We start from the raw sequence: 23,217 nt of genomic DNA, 5'->3' as shown, positions 1-23,217 counted from the left end.
CATGTTCTTGTTTGCTCAGAAAAAATAAAAACCCTGATTCATACAACCACTTGGTGGTTGAAATGTCTTGTTTATTTAATGGGTCTACTTCATCAATCTCTATGTCCCCATCTGGACTAATCAAGAATTTTGTAATTTTTGAGTGAGTCATTCATTTCTATTTCCATTTCAAGAGAACAATTTTATTGTTATTTTCAGACTGTGAATAGTAATTTATGGATATACAGTAAGGCAAGTACACTGAAGAGAGACATAAAATGAAAATATTCACTCACTGTGCATAAATGGAAAATCTCACATTTAAAAACGACCCCCAAGACTCCTTTAGTCAACTAGTGGATGGTTCTCCTAATGGTACCAACAACGAAATTCTTTCATAATACAAAAAGTTATTTAAGTGTTGATTCCACATGTGCATAATTAAATAAAATAAATGTTGGTCCCCAAACTCAAAATTATTGATTAGATCCAGACAGCAATCAATGTGTTTTCAATTAAAGAGGAGGACTTTGTTACAATTTTACAGTTCAGTAACAGAGTTACTAGGCTATGAGATTAACATTTATACCAATGCTCCAGAATTAATAGCATCAAGTATTATAAATTGTTCACTAAATTATGAAAACAGTAACAAAATTTGTCATGGTGCCTAATAAGATCATTTCACTAGAGAAACCATAACCTAGTCCAAGCCCTGCAAATGTGAGGTTGGAAAATTAAAATAACAGAATAGCAAAAATTGTGTTTAATAATTGTATTTATTGATATATTGGTGGCGTGTGTGTGTGTAGCCTTTGTAAGAGGTAGTATTAGCCTAAATCTTTCTACCTTATCTTGAGCTTATCTTGGACTTTAAATCCCTTCCATTTAAAAAAATATGTATACCTTAATCCACTTAAAAATAGTGAACATTTTTTTGTTTTACCTTGACTTCATGGTTTTTTTTTTACATATAGGAAATAGCAAAGAGAAAACAGAGCCCAGTATTAAGTTCTCATTTTTCAATTGTCACAAGAATTTATGAATTAATTATGTGCTTATGGATCCTGAATGAAATAATTGCATTGTAAAATGTGTAGTTCTGTGTTTGATGCCCAACATACTTCTCTAAAATGACACTACACTAAATAATCTGTGACTTGCCGAGTAAAAGCAATTCTTCCCAAGATGTTTTGAACACATAGTTTTTTCCAGATATAATTATAAAGTTTACAAGACAAAAGAAAAGCTCCCAGAACATGTGAAGTTCTGGAAGTAAATATTACATTAAAGAGTATAGAAGTTAGCCAGGTGAGGAAGAGAGGATTCCAGAAGCAAGATAGGAAAAAATCTTTAGAAGTCAGCAAATGCCTCTGCATTCCCTTGACTTGGAATTGACATGCACCTTATTGGGTTCATTGGGCTATCATTTATCCCATTATATATAAAATATGGCAAATTTTTCAAATGTTGAAAGAAAACTCTCACGCACTATACCCATATTTGCTCTTGTTTTTTTGTAAGAAGAGAAGTGGACAGCCTGCAGACTCTATTTGTCCATGTATTTATGATGTATTATGTTGCTGCTGGGTGCAATTGAGTAGTAGGCTAATACGTACTCTTTCTTTTCATTCTACCACTGTGGGTTCATTTATGTCCCCATCCCATTTTATGGGCATTGAGTTGGAAATATAAAGACAATCTAAAAAAGCAAAGGAATATCTGATACTGAAGGATTGAGCAAATAACTTTTAAAAATTTCTTTTCAGCATTGACCCAATGTATGCAACCTAATGCCAATAGTTGCTTCTTCACAGGAGGCTTCATGGAGACAGAAGCTGCAGCTCAGGAGTCCCTGGGGTTAGGCAAACTTGGAACTCAAGCTGAGAAGGACAGAAGACTGAAGAAAAAGTAGGTTTGGAGATTTTCTTCTTCCTTTTTTTCTAGCTTTGACTTGCTCTTTATTACTTGTGGGGAACTGAAAAGGCAGTAGTTGGAAACAACAGACTAAGGCCACCATTGTCCTTGTAGTCCTTAAAACGACTTGCTAAACTCAATTATGAAAACAGTAACAAAATTTGTCACTGGTGCCTTAATAAGATCATTTCACTAGAGAAACCATAACCTAGTCCAAGCCCTGGCATTTCCTAATTCTCTTGAGGGGCTGCGTGAGATAGGTAGACACGTCTTTGGCCTGTAATAGAAATAGATGGTTTCTTCTAAGAGACGGACACATTTATTGCAAAACTCGTAAATATTTAAAATATTTAAATGTAGCCTCATAAGTAATATAATAATCTATTTGATGCTGAATCCAGGACTGAACTGGTCTGATAAAATGAGAACATATACCATCCAACTTTGTGTTTCCTCTCACAGCAATTAAAGAACCTCCTCTCTACTTGGAGTATTTAAAAGGAGAATATTTCTTTGACTGATTGAACATAAACTTATTTTAGACCCAGAGCAGATTGTTTTGCATCTGTCAGGAAACTGATAGTGTATCTTTTCATTCACATGTAATATGGAACATTTAAATGACTTGCAAAATTGGCAAATTTTGAGTCTCAGCAGCTGTTAGAAAGCTAGTGGGTCCATAAATAACATATTTTTAAAATACAAAGTAGCATTTTCAGTGATGAAATAGTACCTATAGAACATGTTCTCTAAAAGCCAAAGGATTTCTTCTATTCCAGAATCTTTTGGTTGTTTACTCCTTTTCCTCTCCCTCCCCCACTCAGATATGTATTACATCGTGTTTGTAATCTTCATGTTTACCTTTTTTCCTATGAAATAACATTCATTGCTCTAGTCACCATTATTGTAACAGGTATGCTTATATGATTATAGTGTTTGGCATAATCAATTGACTTCATATTTTTGCCTTCTCATTTGCTTTATAGATGTTTACTAGTAATGAGAAAATACAGACTTGCAAGTTGTAGAGGAGCTCACTACCCTCATTATTTCATTAATTTTCTACTTATTAAAATTATATATATATACAGACTTGCAAGTTGTAGAGGAGCTCACTACCTTCATTATTTCATTAATTTTCTACTTATTAAAATTATATATATATGTAGTATATATGCATCAAATTTAATAGAAACACTGTGCAGAAATAAAGAAGTGACCTTGAGAGCATTATTTCTTGAATACAACCAAATAGTTGTATTCAATAGTGGTGAATATTTCTTCTTATATTACTGATCACTCAAAAATATAATCAAATATTTTCACAATCTGTTCAAACTCTCTTAATTTTATTTATTACTATCAAGGAATACTTTATTCAATTTTGTGGCTATTTTTTGAGAAAAAATTCCTCTAAGAAATCTTCTCTTTAGATAGGTTTTTTAAAACTTATTTCAAGTCTAAAGAACTTCCAATTTTATTTATTTAAAATATGTCTAGAGGAATAAGAGTAATTAAAACCCAGTCTAGCTAATGAACTTGATTTATTTCACTTAAAATTAATTTTTATTTTTCCTACAATGAAATATTTACATATAATGGCAATTTAACCAGTTTTTACATTGCTTATAAGGGTGATAACGAGGCAGACAACGTATTTCATTGGTTGTTAATGGATCCAAGTTAAATGTCTTTGTCAACAGTTACTAAAGTTAAATATTCAAATCATGTAGTGATTTTAAGACTAATATATTTAAAACTTATCTATAATTATTTTAAACACTGTTGGATTGACTTAATGTTAATTTTATGGAATTGTTTCTCAATCCTAACTACCCTCATAGTCAGAAACCTATTTTAGTTCTAGACTTAGTTTGAAGATTTTACTATACTTAACCTTTCAGTTTTATTTTGTAATACGTTTTGGCGAAATATAATTTTAAAATGCACTAAATAAAATACTTGTCTTAATGTTAAAAAAGTTATTAAGAACATTCTAGGATATGATAAAAGGTAATATTTCTCAGTACAATTACTTCCTAGGGATAGTGGTATTTGGGTTAAAAATGATCCAACAAGGCAAGTCAGGGTTGATTAATGGAAGGACAGAAGTATTTCTCTTATTATTGATTATTCCATGGCAAGAACCTCATGAGTATAAATATGTAACCAGTATTTATGAGACATATATAAGTGCTAACACTTACTCAGGGCTTGGATGACACTATGCCTTGGTTTCTGGATTACCAGAGGGAAGTGTCTTCATGTAATGAGTTTTATAAGATAGACAAGATAAATTATTTCATGTTTATTGGTCTTTCAAGATGGAGAAAAAAATTCAAGTACATTTTCAACATAGCAAAATGGAGCAATTTCTTTCAAAATATTGAACACTATAGGTTTATGTGCATAATTGCAATGACTATGGCTTCCTAATAGTTATTTCTTTATGTTCTATCCATTGTCTAAGCCAAATGATGTTTCCAGGACAAAGTACTTAGGTTAGACCTATGTTCACTATCCCAAAATTTATACCAGAGCTTCATTAGTCTCCGTGGGGAAAGCAGAGCTAAGGAAAAACCCTATTTTCAACTTACTAGCATATCAGGTATCTACAGTTAACAATCTGTGAATTTAAATTTAATTGAGAGAAATCTTATCTCAAGAAGTTAGTTATGACACATTTTTTAAAAAACCATATGTGGGAGATACTTTCAGAGAACAGCTTTCAAGATATTCCAAATTCTTGCAAAGTTCAGAAATTTGTAATGTTGGCAGTCCCCAGCTAAGGTCTAATTTGAGGCGCATTTACCATCCAGCAAATCAAACACACATAGGTTAGAACAGCTTACTGCATCTGTGTCCCTACCTCATTCTACTTTTACTTTGCTTTGTGAGGTAGGCATTTGTTTTTTTCTTCTATTTCTGGTTATTTTCCTATGATAAGGCATAGGAATAGTACAATACTGGATCTTCTAAAGCACTCACTGTTCAAGAGGATCTTGTCAACCTTTCCCTTCCTGAGTTGGATATTATCACACAGGTGCTATTCCATCGGAGCACCATCTTACCTAGGCCTGAAGTCAATCTACAGTTGTCCTGCCTGGTTTATTTTTACTATGCCATATATTTGCTCTTCCTTCTTTTAAACCTTTAACTACATTAATTGCCTCAACAGGTTTATATAGTGTATAGTTCATACCTACAAATATTGTGTCAAATTGAAACTCCTCTAATAATTCTTCAAGTACTTCACATTAACTTCTCATCTTCCCCCATTAAAATTTGAATAGTTTTTCTGTAGCCTCATGGTATAGCTCTCCTAATCCTAAAGACTGAGTCACTTATTATTCTCAGTACATTCTCTCCACATTAAAACTGTGATTCTCCTAGCTTTCTTGATGTGGGCTCCTTCTGGAGTGTCACAGCTCTTTGAGATCTTGTCCATCATCCTTTGTTTGATTGCACTGGACTCCAGGCACCTTCTCTGACTTAACACATAGTAGAAGGCATCTGCATTTCTAACGTTCACATTATAAGGAATGGGGCCTGAGAATTTCACCTCCCCCCTTTTATACTGGTCACCCTGATCTTGAAGAACTCATTCCTCCTTCTTAGCTCTCTAGCCAATGTTTTTTTTTTTAAATTAATTTATTTACTTATTCGTGAGACACACACACACACACACAGAGGGGCAGAGACACAGGCAGAGGGAGAAGCAAGCTCCATGCAGGGAGCCCAACATGGGACTTGATCCTGGGTCTCCAGGCTCACGCCTTGGGCTAAAGGTGACACTAAACCACTGAGCCACCCGGGCTGCCTTCTAGCCAATGTTTTAATCTAAGATCTATAACTACTTGCTCAAGATGGCCAACTAAAGCCAACCACACAACTACAAAAGGTAACTGTGTGGCATGATAGAAACTATTGCAAGGCCACAAACTTACATGGTCTGGCCCATCAAAAATGTCAATTTCTTCTTGTTTTGTATATTTTTATTAAAGTATAATTAACATACAGTATTATATTAATTTCAGGTATACAACATATTGCTTCACCAATTATATAGATTATTCAGTGCTGAATTTCTAAATGTTCTTTAATTCCCCAAATTTTCCTTAGGGTTTAGATGTGGGTCTCTTAGGACCCAATAATAGAAACTCTGTTCTTTGCTTTAGTTTAAAACCTATTTGATGATAGACAAAGGAGTCTAGCAATTAGAGATCAAAATGTCAACTTTATTACCAATCAAGCTGTTAGAATATGACTTACAAATGTGGTAAAAAAAAAAAAAAAAAGAGGAGGTTTCCTAAAGCTGAAGCCCAGAACTAGAAATATTTATATGACATAGAAAGAGCTAGATTGTCACAAGCTTCCAAAGTGCACAAGTATAAGTATAATCCCCACCTCTCCTTAAAAATAGCATCTACAATATTATGATTCTGTAAATGTGTCTCTCTAGAATCAAGGACTATGACTCAAGGTCATGAGATCAAGCCCTGCTTAGGGTCAGTGCTGAGATTCTTTCCCTTTTCATCCCCCTTCCCTTCTGTCTCTCCCCCTGCTCATGCTCTCTCACTGCTCTCACTTTCTCTTCCAATCTCTCACTCAGTCACTCACTCACTGATAAATAAATAAATTAATAAATAAATTAATTAATTAATTAATTTGTTTAAAAAATAGCTCACAAGGGAGGAAATGAAATTTTGTCTTTTTTTAAATTTTTTTTAATTTTTATTTATGATAGTCACAAAGAGAGAGAGAGAGAGAGAGAGAGGCAGAGACACAGGCAGAGGGAGAAGCAGGCTCCATGCACCGGGAGCCCGACGTGGGATTCGATTCTGGGTCTCCAGGATCACGCCCCGGGCCAAAGGCAGGCGCTAAACCGCTGTGCCACCCAGGGATCCCGAAATTTTGTCTTAAACATCTAAAAGAACTTTCAAAGTATCAATGTTAAATGTATTAATATCTCATCATATTTCTTGCCTTTATTTACCTGGAATACACAAAGCTAACAATTTCCCATATCACCATCTCCAGAAATGAAATGCTAGGGTGTGTGGCCATCTCTCTGAGTTTTTAAAGATCTGGAAATATATTTTACATCTAAATTAGTTTATAATTGCTAAAAGCATAAAACTATTGGTTCAAAGTAATTTTCCCTCAAAACCTTAAAGGTACTATTCTTCTTGCTTCTAGTTATATCCAATATCAATTGTCATTCTTTTGTATATAACATGTAAGATTCCTTCTCTCTCTCTCTCTGAAAGTTTAAGATTTTTCTCTTTATCTTTGGAGTTCAGAAATATCATAACTATTTCTCTTCAAGTATTTTTTGTTTCATTTTTCTACTTTATACTTGCAATCTGACTTGCTAGTCTGACTGTTTATATGTATTGACTTAAAATTTTTTCCATTTCTATGCTCAACTTTAATTCCAAGAAGCTTACTTTTATGATTAAAGATGAAATTGTTGTTTCATAGTAATACACAGGTCTCTCATGACAGTCCTTGATTGGTAGTGACCATATTAAAATTGACAAAATCCTGTGAATGGTCACGTATCTCCAGAAATATAAATTCTGAAATCTGCATCTTAATTTTTATCTGCTAATTTTCCTACTGCATTTTTACACTATATAATTTTTTATTGAAACTGAGCATGGGTAGCTCAGTCGGTTAAGCGTCTGCCTTTGGCTCAGGTCCGGACCCCAGGGTTCTGGGATAGAGCCCGCATCAGGTTCCCCATTCAGTGGGCAGTCTGCTTCTCCCTCCGCCTGTCCCCCTACTTGTGCTCTCTCCACTCTCTCTCTCTCAAATAAATAAGTGAAATCTAAAAAAAAGAAAAGAAACATGTATGCATACAAAATCTTTTGTATCTTGAGACTTAAATTGAAAAATACCATATAAATATTAACATACTAATCTATCATTTTCAATCTTTAGTTATAATATCTGTAATGTGTTATTATTATCATGTTAGTTATACTATATTCTTCCAAATGGATAGCACTGCTAAATGAATATGGATTTGAAATCAATTTTTCAACATCATTAAAACAAAATTAACATTCCAACTCAGCTATCAGCAGCATCCTCCAGAGAAGTGGTTTTATCCTTGGAACATGGTAGTCGTAGTTAATCACTACCAATGAATCTTTATGTTAGAACTTCAAAGACATGAAAGTGAAGCTCTATAGATTTAGCTAATTTATTTCCATTGCAATCCTAAGGGTCTTCCTCAGTGCATAATCTTTAATGTGTTTTGAGACTCTGCACTTTTAATCTTTGGCATTTGGAAGGTTCAGAGTTTGCATATCTCTAAATAAAATAAATATCACTGAAAATATTCATTATGAAAGGTAGCACAGAAATTCCACAACATTCATTCATTTAATAAATATTTATTAAGTGTCTGTGTGGCAAGTTAAACTTATAAATGAGTTGTATTCCAGGGGTTAATTTGTAAGACGTGTGTTAGAAGCTTTGAATACATTTGCCCATCTAAGTAATGCTATACATACGGAAGGTAAATGTCTTTGCTTCCTCCACAAAAATCTATTTTGTAAGCGTGCTGTAAGAATTGAATCTGACTAGATAAAGCAAAAGGGGGAATTCATGGGTAGGATATTAGAGTATCTCAGAGATTTCAGAAACAACAGAGGCAGGACAACTCCACAATTTCAACAATAAGAGATTATGAAATATTTCTCTAGAGTGTTGTCAAGAGCTCATATTTTCTGTTTCATTCCATTCCAAATGTTAAATTCCTAAGGGAAAGCATGACTGGCTCAGTGTGAAACAGATATTTGTACTTGGATCAATCAGTTATAGTCAAAGGTTCATTTAATACAGACCTGATTACAGGAGAACACGCTGGGGACTCAACTCAAAAGGATCTAATAAAGCAGAATATTTCAGAACCCAATCCTAATGTTCTCAGTATTTCTCTGGGAGAATGTCCCAATATCCTACCTGAAACTTCGCAAGCATGTCTTCTGTGCCTGCCCTGAGCTAGAACTATCACTGCCTTGCCATCCAATCAATCATATGTAGTAGCCCTGTCTAGCTCCAACTGTGGACAATTGTAAAAATTCTCTAAACCTAAAGAAATGATAATATCCAAAGGTAAAGACAAAAATGCATTGAAGATTTTTAGGAAAAAAAAAACTAGGGAAAATCAGAGTGTTTTAAAAATATCTATATTTAGATATACTTTATCCTTTTGGAGGAAGGAAAAGAATTCAGGATGAATAGGGCTGCTGTTTTGAGCTTACAGTGCAATGTTAACGATTAGACTAAGTAGAACAGAAGCCTGTATAGTCTCCATATTTTCTGCCCAGGAGAAACATTTTTTATATGGAAAGATAAAATAAGAATTAGTAATAGGAGATTAAAACTTAAGATAGTAAAAAAAAAAAAAAATAAAAATAAAAAAAAAAATAAAAAAAAAAAAATAAAACTTAAGATAGTTACATGTACTAGAGGAATGGCTTTTTCTAAATAAGTCCATATCATTTGTCTTGATTGAAGTATATCCTGGATTAATGGAATATGCAAATGGTAATTTTTAATTCATTCACTTAATGCCTATTATGTCACAAAGACTGTTAGAAACTACTGATTTTCAAATTACACAGTTCCATTTTTTAAAGTGTTTATAAACAGACAAACATGAAAACAAATTATTGCATGTAAGTATATCAAGATCATGATCACTTCTCTAAATTACTAGGTTTTGAACACAATAAAAAAAAGTGCTACAAACTTAAAACCACCTAATATTCTTATTTAAAAGTTGTTCTCCAAGCTAAAGTGGTTACTTCATTGTTAGTTTCCAAAATAAATGCATAACATAGGTCTTTTTTTTAAAGATTTTATTTGTTTATTCATGAGAGACACAGAGAGGCAGAGACACAGGCAGAGGGAGAAGCAGGCTCCATACAGGAAGCCTGACGTGGGACTCAATCCCCACGTCTCCAGGATCACACCCTGGGCCGAAGGCGGCACTAAACTCCTGAGCCACCTGGCTGCCCAATATAGATTATTTTTGATCAATAAGAAAGGAGATTATGAATGACCAAGAGGAAATGGAGTCCTTTAAAAATAAACTGTGAGGGGCACCTGGCTGGCTCAGTCGGTAGAGCATGCAACTTGATCTCAGGGTTTTGAGTTCGAGCCCCACATTAGGTCTAGAGATTACTTAAAAATAAAATATTTATAAATAAATAAATAAATAAATAAATAAATAAATAAGCAAGCCGTGCCCTTAAACTTTTCAAACATTTTCTAGATATGCAGAGGAGGAAAAATGCTATAAAAACACCATTTATTGAGTTCAGCAAGGTATTTCATTTACTTTTTAAATGATACTTCTAAATATAAAATTGGGTTGAAACTAACAAAATGGATTTATGTCTGATAGAACTATTGTAATCAAAGGGGCTGAACAAAAGACCTGGTGATGGCTGAGTGAACTAGAAGGTGGCCGACTCAGCACTTTGACAAGTGATTTAAGTAAGAGCATCAGATTTGTGGAGGACTGAAGCTAGAAGACATAGTTATGGTTTCAGATAAATTATTTTATTTAAGGAAGACCTTTACATAGAGATCCAGATCTAATAAGATAAAATTTAATAAGGGTGTTTATGTAATTCTACATCCAATTTCATGACTAAACTTACTTGTTACTTGTGTATAGGAGGATATGGTGTGTGTGTATGTATCGGGAGATCTTAACTGCAACTCCTAAGAAAGCTGTTTCTGTAAGAAAAGACAAGTTAGCAAGGAAGGCAATGATATTTCCAATATCCATCAAAAAAATTGATAGGGCTCAAATTCTACACACTGCACAGATCATAGCTGGATATTGTGTTAATTCCTGGGAAATACACTTAAAGGGTTATATTCAAACCAGTGTCTCTTCCGAGGAATACGACCAGTATCCTTGTGATAAGACCTTGGGCCAAAAGTCAGAGGTGATTACAGATAAATTTGAGCCACGTCTAAGTGAGAACTGTTAGCAATCACATATCCGAGAAGAAAGAATTGACCACCTGGAAGGAGAGTTGTTCCTCATGATTATGTCCAATATAGACCTGCCAAGTATGTGTATGATGCAGAAGTACTATACGGGGGATTCAAATTATACGACAGATTGAATCATGCTCTTCAAATTGTCTCTACCCTGGAATTCTGTGATTCTCTATGTAATTCAGAGAACAGGACTCAGGAGAACCTAAGCTTTTCAAATTCTATTCATTTATTTTTTAACATCGCAGTGCCTGGCATATCGCAGGTACTCAAAACATGTTTTCCAAATAACTGAATGCACGGATAGAAGCTGCGTGGGGAAAGAACTCTAAACGTGAAAATCTGAGAAAAGAACAGGAATTAGGGCAGTGACTTCTATCCAGATGACTAAACGAGGAACCTGGGCTTCCTCTTTGCCCTTGGGCTTCCTTCTCCTTATTCCTTTCTCTATGCACCTCTCTCTACTATCCATACAATAGGTCTTTGAAATCTCTCAGCTGGATTGGTTTTCTTCTTTCCCTTTCAGACCATCATAGTTAAACCATGTCCCATTCTCGCCTTCCTGTAATCCATTCTTCACCCTTCAGCTAAAGAGATCGCTCTAAATTATGTTTCTGAACCTGCCTACAATCCCTTAGTTACTACTTAGCTTCCTTAGGATAAATTCCAGATGCCTTTAGATGGCTCATAAATCCCTGCATCCCCTGGTCCCTATTTATCTGACCAGCTTTATCTCTCTCTACTTCCCATGTTGCATGTATGGTCTTAATATACTAAATATCTATTTCTTGTTGATAATTACTCCTCTCTCCCCATGTGCATATATTCTGTTCCATTTTCCTCCTCAGTCTTCATATAGTAATGATAATAATTATCTATTATCTATGCAGTAACTGATAATCACATTGAGCAGTTACAATATTCTAGGTGCCATTCTACACGTTTTAGATGCATTATCTCTTTCAATTTTCTTTTTTTTTTTCTTTTTTTTTATCTCTTTCAATTTTCACAAAGCCTTCGAGGTAGCTGCTGCTGTTTTCCTCTGCCTGTGAGGAAACCTAGCTTTCCAGGCCCTGTGCTATACAAGAGGCTGGACCTACTGGCTCAGCTTTACTCTAAATTATTTGGGATCTCAGGGTAAAGCTGCAATTTAAAGCATGTAGTTGTCAGCTGGACCTTGAATATCCTATATAATCTTGGATGCTTTAAATAAGGAGTCAAAAAAGAACTCCTCACTCTCTGTATACTCTAAAAAGAGTAGCATATTTTTTTCTAGAGAATAGTTTCTCATCTGACCCTATCCCATCTTTCAACATGAGCAACAAATATATTCAAACCAAACACCTTTTTTTTTTTTTTTTTAAAGACTGGGAGGGGAATATAGTTTCAAAGCATAAGATGTAGCTGTGTTATAAGATTTCTTTTTTATATATAATTAGCAGCACATATCTCAAAGTTTGATATAAGAATAGTGATTATCTCTTATAAATAAGCTATGTAAGAAATTTAAACGTGCTTAAATCAATCTTAGGCTATTCATTCCAATAAAACTTACAAAGTCGGTATCAAAGAGCAAGGATAATTAACTCCCTTTTCTAAAAGAAAAAAAAAGTCACTAATTAGACTGCATTTAAATATGATGCTGGTGTCTTAATCTGGAGAGAATTCTCTCCATTTTTTTCCCACAAATATAAGATCTTATATTGGCTCTCCATAGGTTTTTCATAAGGTCTTTGAAGATGCCCTCCCTTCCTGCAGTTATTTAAAAATTAGCCACCCATCAAGCAAGATTCTCTTCCTTGCTTCTACATTCCTAAGGAGGACAGTGGTTATCCATATCTTATTGCTAGAGTTTTATTCAAAAAATAGTTTATGCCAAAAGATTTCCACTAAAAATTATGTATGCGTATATGTATACTTTATGCACATGTGTATACAAAACTACAATTAAATGTCTTTGTTTCATATTTTACATAATCAAAACTTTAATCATGGGCCTGACTGGGTTAGTTTTGCTGGGCAAATTAGAAGAATAAAGATTTCCTAACCTCTGTGTAAGAGTCTCAAGAATCTCAAACTTAAACTATTGGAAATCAGTATTAACTTTAACAAACATTTAATTCTGAAGTACTGTGATGATGAACCATACTGAAAACTTCTGAAACCATACTGAAAACATTTCCTTTCATTTGTAAAGATCACTAGATATGTGTGTGTCCATTTTTTTTTACCTGTATCTCATGTCTTTATATGTAAAGTGAGCCTTTCCGTCACCTTCGGGGTGCTCTTATATCCACATAGATCACCTGTCCACAACTTAACTTGTCCATGTCATGGCTTCATCACTTCCAATGCCATTCTCTACTCCAGGTCAGATACCTTCCATGGTCATAGTCTGTATCTTCTCATCACCTCCAAATCACTCCTACTCCAAAATTTCTATTTATTACCAATTCAAGCATATTATTCTTTCCTAAACAGTCTTCTTTCAGCTTTGCTTTATCGACTTCTTCTGCTATCAATTTTTTTACACTTCTATCCTTTCTCAGCACACTAGCCCCTTTCTCTTCCCTCCTTGCTTCCTATTTAGCTTAGATTCCATGTGCATAATTTCAACACACTCAAAAATTCCTAAACGCTTTTGCTCCTCTTTCATTTGATTGTATCCACGTGTCATACTCGCAGCCCCCAATGAATTTTCTTTCTTCATGTCTGCGTTTGAACACTTCTGTGCTCCTGGAGAACATCATAGCACAAGTTGAGCCAGCTTCAATTGGGAACTCAGCAGTGCCCAGTAACTGCAGTATGTTTGTCTTACAGATCTTGTTTCTACTCTGCAGCTTTCATTAGAGACCCCCACTGTCCTCAAGCCCGCATCTTCTGCAGATGAGCTCAGTCTGCCTGGGAGGGAGAGAAAAAAGGAACCATCAAGGTGCCCTGAATTATTTGCTGCCAAATATGCCCTAACACTAGTTCCCTCTCCTATTTCACTAGAGGAAACTAGGAAACTCTTCTTACCTGAGCCCACCTCTTCCCAGTTTCTCAGTCAAGTTGTGCTGACTTCCTTCAATTCTTCCCTCTTCTGTGTTTTGGCTGCCAGCACTTACACATTCTCAGGTTTCACCTGTTAAGAAGAATCCTTACTTTATTCCCCTTTTCCACGTTACTACCCATCCACTTCCCAATCTGGTGTCAATAACTGATTCTAAAATCTGAGTCACCAACTTGAACTTTAAGAAGCAAGAGGCAAGCACATTGAAGCTCGTGTTGTGAGTTACTTATCCTGTGAAGTTTTAACATTCAAAGTTGACTAGTTTGTAAACAGGCAAAGGCCCATTCATTTAATAAGAGATCTAGAAGATTGAAGGGAGACCGTTGAAAAGTTTCAGGCACCCATTTTGGAATATGACATATACTAGCTGGTAATGTCTCCTTGTGTCTGGATGTATGCTGATGTTCCCAAGGAAAACATGCCAATAATTGGATTGGATCTTATTCATTAAATGGTAACTTAAAACCTGTTCTTTCTCTATGTCAATTGAAACTTGTTATTTGCCTGTTACTCATAGTGGTCTTTAACTGAAGAACATTTATTTTTTCACAGAGTCTGTCTTGGTATTATTGTAACCTTGACAATCTGGAGTGAAGAGAAAAAAAGGATAAAGGTGTTATGTGTTTTATAAATAACTGCTCGTAGGAAAGAATATAGAAAGAAGAAAAATTAAATACTGTATCTAGATGAAAAACTCTGCAAATATATATTCCCTCTGACATAAATTTGTAGTATAATCCCACATCATATATCAGAGTCATTTATGACTCTAGCTCTTTGTCCTTTGCAGAACTTTTTTTAAGTCATGAGCTGAAATATTTAATATTATAAAGTGACATAACTGCTCACTATTGCTTTAAATTAATTGACTATGGAGAACAAGAAAATGCATAAAAACTGAGAAATCAGACAGCTTATAAAAACCGATAACCTACATTAGAACTTTAAGCAGTACTTTTTGAATGTCTCCTTTATATCTGTGTTTCCTGTTTATTTTCATAATTTCTCTTACATTTTTATTTAAGGTATTTTTCTTGGTATAAGCTTTCGGTTTTTGAAAATGACAAATGAGGATGTGAGGACTATTAATATTCCACTGTGTGCAGATTTAATCAACTTGTTTTAGTGGAGGGCATTTCCTAGATAGCTGGTAGGCTGCGAAAGATGATTTTGTCCATGGGAGTAACTGGTCCCAAGTACTTCTGGCAATTTTCCTGGAAAGCTCAGAAATTGCCTTTTCTTAAGAGCTCATCAGAGTTCACAGGTATGTTGATAGGAAAGTCATTTTAACCACTTAGAAGGAGTCTCTTTGGGTTTTAATTTTCTTTCTGTTGCATGTGTGATGTAAAAAATATGCCTCAAATTTCTTAGAACTTTGTAGTGCCAATGTGAATGGACATTTATGTTTTTGTTCTTGTGAAAATTTAAATAGCTTCCCCACAGCTGCTCTGGAGTTAAGGTCAAAGAATATGCATTCTCTGAAAGGCCTATCTAATAAAATAACACATGGTTTCTCTGAATGAATGCGTTTAGATGAGGCACGTACAGGGTGTTCCATTGCACGTCAACCTTTTCTTTATAATGATTGAGCAATAAAAAAGAAACTCTATAAGTTGCCTAATTTCGGAGTTGTGAATTTCTGCTTCATACTTTGTTGTATTTAATATATTTTATGAGTTGTAGTAAAAGTTTTCTTTTTTCTAAAAACTAGTCTATTATGCTTGTATAGAAATTTTAAAATAATATTCTCATGGCTTTTTGTTGAATTATTTAAATTCCATATTTTCCCAGTGCCACTACTATATCCAGGGAGCAAGTGGGCTACCTCAAAAGCTACATTTAAATCGATGTTGTTTTATGATGATTGTGATAGTATTGGTGAACCAATCTAGTTTGCTTTTTTCCTCAAGGAAAGCAACATTTATAAACATCTGTCTAAATAAATGTTCCTATTGAAAGAGACTCAATTGGCACAAATGACATTTCTTTTGCCAGTTCAGACAGAGGAAGAAGAAGTAGTGTAGCAAGGGGAGTAGAGTGATAGAATTCGTTTAGACTTTCTCATGTTCTGAAAGCTGGCAAATCCATCTTTATAAAAACAATAATAGTTATTATTGTGACATTTGTTAGAATATTAAAATTATGGGCCTGGAATGTAAAATTTCTTCTTGGCCCAGTTTAAGGTAAGGAGATCGAAAATTAGAACCTGTTAGTAATTATGTCCAAGTCACGTCTGAGAACTAGCACCCAGATATTCTCACCCTCTAGTGCTCTCTTCAGCTGCTGTATCTCCAGGGGTCTACTGAACTTTTCTTCAGCTCAACAGTAAGCGTGTAAGGTTGTATGAGAATCTGAGCACTATTTTGTAAGTTATCACTTTCATTTGTGAAACAACAGGAGTGGCCTGAGGCAAAGAATGTTCTTTAATAAAGTGCCTGGCTTCTTCCCGGGGTATACTAGAGGCTGGGAAAAATGTGGTCATGCATGTTTCAGAGTGGCTCATTTTCAAGAGACAGACTTACTAGTCAACAATTAGAGCTGCCCTAACCTGATCATGCTTTTGGACGCAGTGAGTATGTATGTCACGGTGAAATTTAAAAAAAAAAAAAAAAAAAAAGGTTCCATGTCTTTCTCATATCTGAGCTTTTGCACATCTGAAATGATGCTCTTGTTTTATTCCATGGCTTTCTTTGGACTGAAATGTATCCATTAACATTTGTGTGCTTTTCTTTTCCATCCATCCTTCTCCATCTCATGAAAAGCACATCTGGGTAAGTTGAATGACAATGGCTGCTGAACATGTTTATTTTCAGCACCATCCTTTTTTTCTTTTATCTTTAGTATTTCTCTTTTCAGTTTTAACACAAGCTGCACTGCCTCTGACCTCAAATGAAAATTGTGAAGTGTATTCATTTCTACACCGTAAAGGAATCATTGGTTCAGAGAAATGTTCATACTCCAATGAATGATGGTGGCCTTGCAGGCACTTCCACTTCTTCAGTTCTGTCAGGCGCATGTCAAAAGGCATTCCAGACATCATTTCCTTACTTCTCAAGTCATTCTCTAGGAGTTAGCGTGGCACTCAGGGAGGCTTAAGTCATAGGCCACTTCTGTACTTTGGACTCTCCTGCATGATTGGGTCCTCCTGTGTGTTCCCTCATGCTTCATGGTGCTCCACTTGCATTCTCTTCCAGACACAAACTTCTATGTTAACTACTAGAACTGTCCTTAAACAAAGAGACTTAAATGCTGGAACTTCCCTACTGGGACTTTTGTACCCAGATTAGATTCCAAAGAAATCCTTGGTTTTGGTTGATTCCTTTAGTGTTGCGTGTTCTTTGCATTATTTCCTATACTATTGGTTAATTTTCAGAGCTTTAAAAATCCAAACTACTCAATCCTGCTCTTTGAACGAAAATTAAAACATGTTATTAATCTATTCCTAAGACAACTTGGGCTGTAAAGCAAAACAAATTATTTACAACATTTATAAAACATTTACATTGGTGTAAACTTTTGCACGAGTAACATGGCGAGCTTTAAAAAACACATTAGTTTGAGAGTTACTCCTTTTAAACTTAAAGCAATGTGTGTGTGTGTGTATATATATATATATATATATACACACACACACACACATAATGGGTAAATAAATGGGTTCCATTGAGATGCTGTTATACAGGAAACTACGGAGAGTGCCCCTAATTTGCTATATGGATATTTCATATATCAATACAAGGTCATGAACTTTGTAATATTGCTTAGTTCATTACTATGGCTTATATTTGTCTTACTTTCCCACTCTAATTTTAAGTTATAGTTACTACTACTAATTATTTAACAATGAAGATTTTACTTCGGTTAGGAAATTTATGATATTAAGGAAAGCTCTAGTAAGTGTTCTTTAAAATGCAAGGCAAGCTGAGGTTAGGGTACTGTTCAACTATGCTAGCCAAAGTTTCAAGCTCTTACTTTGGAAAATAATGAATATTCTAGACATTAGATTTAAGACAGTGTTTTTTGTGTCATCATGTAATACCGGTCTTCTATTTTCTAATGACTTTTAAATTTCATGAGGAAAATAATCCCAATAAATAAAACTTCATTTCCCTATCACTTTTTGAATGAAATACTGAAAGTAATAAATGGATGATGCATTGTCATTTATGGGCTTCAAGAAACTGATGTAATTGTCTTCATTCTAAAATTCAGATTCTTGTCATCTTGTACATACGTGCTACTAGAACTTAACATTTTAGGACCTCAAAATCATTTCTCTAGTAGAATTGATAAAGGCAAGCTTTGGAAGTTAAAGTGTCAGGAGGAGAGTACAAATATAGTGAAAACAGAAGATTTGAGATGGAAAGATCAATCATTGAATAAAGAAACAGAAGATAAGAATTTAAGCACCAATTTTCCCATTTGTTGCATACCCTTGAGGGACTGACATGTTCTCCGTATTTACTGATACTACTGTCAACTTCCTGCACCTCATAAGAGTATGAGAAAATATGTCTAACTTCAGAAACATGAAACTATAAACTTCAAAATCTTGGGCAGCCCCGGCGGCTCAGTGGTTTAGCGCCACCTTCAGTCTAGGGCCTGATCCTGGAGACCCGGGGTGGAGTCCCATGTAGGGCTCCCTGCATGGAGCCTGCTTCTCCCTCTGCCTGTGTCTCTGCCTCTCTGTGTCACTCATGAATAAATAAATAAAATCTTAAAAAAAAAAAAAAATCTGAGTTAAAGAGGGCTGAAAATTAGATGAGGCACTAAGGTAATCTAGTCTAAATGGTATCCAAATAACCTGAAAATTACCAGTGTTCCTCCAGTAAGTCCCCAATTTACTATCAGAAAGTGACTAGAGAAAACAGACCACAGAGTCTTTCAAAAGTGAAATTGTTTCATGAAAAGTAATACAAGTTCCTTTAGTTTTCAATAATAGGGTGAGTAATTGTATTGCCCCATCACATGTTGGATGTGCATGCATGTGTGCGTGCGTTTATATCTTTTTAATGGTTTCGAAACTGATTAAATTCAAAATAAAGTGAGGAAAGAAATTATGTAAATCCCAATTCAAATTCACAAATAAAGTAAATTTCTGAGACTATGCCCTCCATTTCAGAGCAGCTTGAAGAAAAAAAGCTTCAATATGAATAAGCTTCAGTTTTAATGTAGTCAAACTATTTCAACTCCAAACAACCTAGCATGTGTTCTTGGAATCTAAATAAAACACTACTTAGATGCATAATGGACTTTTATATGCACTTCATGTGAAAATGTGCCATATTATGATATACAAACACACATACCCTTGCACACACACAAAATCACAGTATGCTGTGCTTTTAAAATCAAGTCAACCTTGTTAATGTTGAATTCAAAACTCTTAATTTATGGAGTTAAATATGTATATTTAGGCAATCAAAGTTCTGAAGCAGCTGATTGGGATTTTGACATTTCTGTTTAGAATAATTATGTTAATTAAGATATACATTTTCAGCTTGCACATGTTAGAAAAAAATGTGGGTGGCACCACATTTTGTTCATATTTGCTGACCAGAATTTCAAACAGTTCCTCAAATATGTAATGTTGATTTCCATAGAATTGATCGACAAGTCTAGATTTCTGAATGATAGAGTTATAGTCTATCATCTGTTTGAAATTTGAGGAGATCATTTCCTACTTTACCCTCCTGACTACTGAATTTTAATGTAACAATTAATAATGGTGTGAAATGAAAGTAGATTTACTGCTAGCATTATGTAAGGGAGGTTATTCTCAAGCCTACACTGTTAAGAAGTAGATTCAACTGTCAAATTATTTTGACTTATATTTTATTTTTGGTTCCTATTGAACCACATATTTATTTCTTCTGGTTATATCAATAACTGATTACTTGTCATGTGCTACAGTAAATAAATAAGCCCTTGAGATGAATTTCTCAATCAGCGCACTACTTTGTATTAAAATTACACAAAGTCAGTCGAACTGAAACAAGTCACAAGAAATTCAGATTTTCCATCCCAGTTAGGTAAACATGATCAGCCTCCTTCCTCTGACAGAGGTACAGAACCTGATATTAAGGAGGAACAGGAAAAGAAAAGGAACAGCTTCTTTTTTCTCTTATAGTGTTGAAGATTAAAAGGCATGGTAGTAAGGGGGTAAAGACTATACATCTTAGCCAGGAAGCCAAATGAAGATGTGCCACTTCTAAATATAAGTGAACCACAAGAAAAGAAAGAGAAGTGGGAGACTAACATTTTATTTAATACTAAAAATGAAGTGGATGCTATAACGTAATAAAATTATTACAATCAGTTTATCCTCCTTTCTCAGTTATGAAAAATTCAAAGGGTAATTAGCTAACAGATCATATGGGGATTAAGAAAGTTAACTCTCTGGCCAAGTTTTGGGGGCTCAGATTCTGGCTCCACCACTCACTGGTTCTATGCTCCAAGTGACTTTTGCCCTTTAGTGTCTTCATCTCCAAATGAGTATCGGTACATATCTTATCATTGTAAATGTTAAAGAAATTATTCCTATACATATACACTTAGGATACAGACTTTGTGATAAATGCATGCTAGCTATTAATATATGGGATCCAAACTCTAATTTGTCTACATCCAGAACCTCTATTCTTTCACACCATGATATCCTATTTCTGAAGAATAGAAGTGGTTTAGGTGAAACAAGAGAGCACATTAGATAAATCTCTATTACAGTACATTTTAAATGAGAGATATGAGAAGTGCAATAACTGGAGTATACACAAGTTAAAATATTTGTATAGAAGAGAAATTTAATTCTGCCTGGGAGAGGTCTTGGAATCTTACCAAGAAGGATAAAGCATTAGCTGTGTCTGAAGGACAAGGATGAGTTTGCCATGATTATGATGTGAAGAAGGATGTTTCAGTTAGAAGAAAAAGACAGCAAAAGTATGGAAGGTCAAATAGAATGAGATATTGGGAGAATGGCAAGTGTTTCAGTACTGGTTGAGCACAAGAGCCTGGAGAGAAAGCCAGGGCCAGATTACTAAGAGTGTTTCTCATAATGCTAAGATAGTTGACCTTTACTTTCAGGACAATGGGGAGTTTTTTAAGTAAGCAAGTCTTAACAAAAAAATTGTGTTTAGGAGGGTCTCATTGGGAGTTGGAAAAAGGGTAGGAAGGAGTGGTACCAAACAAGAGAATGAGAGACTCTGGGAGTCCACTTCCATGATCCACAAATGATGAGAATTTGAATAAGCTTTGGTGGTGGTCAGTCAATTTGCAAAGTATCTTATTTAATGTTAGAGTACATTTTTTCTCTTTCTGAACAACCAATATAAGTAACTACTAAACAAAATTCTTCTCTTTAAGGTGCAATGCATAGTTTGATGTTAATAAAAACAGAACACTTAGAATTCACCATATGATCAAAGATCCCGGGTGGTTGTCAACATTGAGAGTTTTATGGATCACAATATAATAACTGTTCAAGAGAGACTCTTGTCTAGAGTGTGGGGAGAAAAGCAAGATGTGGTGGAAGAGCAAAGAGTTATCTTTGGGACTTTAGAATCTTGGGTGAGAGATGAGTTGCATGCATGTGGTGCTCATCAACAATCCCTATGGGGGATGTTTGACACTGTAAGTTTCCAGATTTTGAAGGATAAAGAGTCCTTGTGGAATGGGATTATCACAAAATGAAAGGAAGAGTCATGATTTAGGCAAACAGTTAAGATTTTGATAGTTGAAGAAGGGAAAGAACTTATCCACTCTGGAAAATGATAGTTGCAGTGATGGGATTACTTTTTACACAAGTTATTTGTGAAAGTAGGTTCTCAGTTCTGGTTAAAAGTAAGTAAAGATGATTAGAAAAGTAAATCAAAATTAAACCTATTTAGAATTTGTAATTCAGGTTGAGGGTTATACTTTAGACATTTAAGGAACCATTGGAGGGTTTTCAGAGGACAGCACTATTGCAAAAGTAACGGCTCACACTCATTAGCTGCTTCCTTTGTGGAAGGCACTGGTGTCGTCACATTACATGTATTTTCTCAGGTCACTTTCATTGCAGCCCTCTGAGGGAGGTACTGTTACCAGCTTTATTTTACAGATGAGGAAACTGAGGCAGAAAGAGGTAAAGTGACTTTGTCTGTGGATGCACAGCTAAGAGGAGGCACCAAGAATGAAGCCTAAGCAATCAGACTTTAGAAGTTTACCTGGTCTGGTATCATGGCAGATTTTTTTTTTATGTCAGTGTATTAGAAGGGTTTGAGAACTGGAGATAGGAACCAATTAAAGGGTTGGGGCGGGGGGGATGGATGGTGGCAACAAGAATAGAAAGGAAAGAAAGATGAAATAGAAAACATGAAGGGGAAATTGTCAGGCATTAAATGGAAGGCGACTGACTCGGCCATCCTGAGTGACAGAGGAAGGGGTGCTGTATGTTATTCAGACAGTCATATCACAAATTGGCAATCCTAAAATAGCACCGTAGGCTAAGTGGTCTGAGAATAAAGTCTCTTTTCACTGACAGTGATGAACAATCCATGTTGAGAAGAATATGAGAAAGGCTTTACTGGCCCTGTGGTCTGTGACTTTTTTGAGTAATTAATGAACTTTATTTCTCAGAGCTTAACACTTTATTGAACTTGTTGATTTATAAGTTGTGTTTCCCTACTGTAAGGGCATGAGTACAGGGAACTTTGCATGCCCCAGGATCAACCAAATTTGTTAGGTAGTCAGTCATCTGATTTTTTTATAGACCTACTGTGGGCTGAGTTTCATGTTCAGCAAAGAATAAAACCAATTGAGTCACTAAAAGCTTAAAGGTACCCTAGGTAGGAATACTTAGTGTACTAGGGTGCTTATAAAAATAAGTAGTAAATTTTGCCTCAGGGGCAAGGAAAGGATGATTTTCAGACAAGAAGCATCTTTGTTGGTCTTGAAAATCAAGACAAAGTGAGTGGGGAGACAAGGCAGGGAGGCATGAGGACATTGTTTAGTGTGATAGAAACATAGCTCACAAATATGCGAGCATATTCCACCAATTAGGTCAAAACTGCAATAGCCGAGGAGAGACATAAAACCAAAAAAGGAGAAGCCAGACATTTCCATTTGGATGGAGTCATTGAGGCAAATTAGTGTGGATTAGGAGTTAGAAGCTACAAGCCCGGCAAATGCCCTTGATTCATGCACATTTTTTAGACTCTCTTGATCATGTATCCAGAAATCCTTGGGTGTGGTTGTTC

General features: G+C 35.0%; 1 protein-coding gene across 1 annotated transcript in view; it reads left to right on the top strand.

Moving 5' to 3' along the window:
- Nucleotides 1–23,217, top strand: part of PPFIA2 (PTPRF interacting protein alpha 2) — a 473,118-nt gene that overhangs the window by 413,486 nt on the left and 36,415 nt on the right. The window contains 1 exon segment of the mRNA XM_025438989.3: nt 1,797–1,890. Within this exon segment, the coding sequence (XP_025294774.3) occupies nt 1,797–1,890 (94 nt within the window).

This window comes from Canis lupus, chromosome 15 (genome assembly GCF_003254725.2).
Source record: "Canis lupus dingo isolate Sandy chromosome 15, ASM325472v2, whole genome shotgun sequence".
Lineage (NCBI taxonomy): Eukaryota > Metazoa > Chordata > Mammalia > Carnivora > Canidae > Canis > Canis lupus.
The sequence above is the reverse complement of the archived record's forward strand: the minus strand, read 5'-3'. Positions and strand labels throughout refer to the sequence as shown.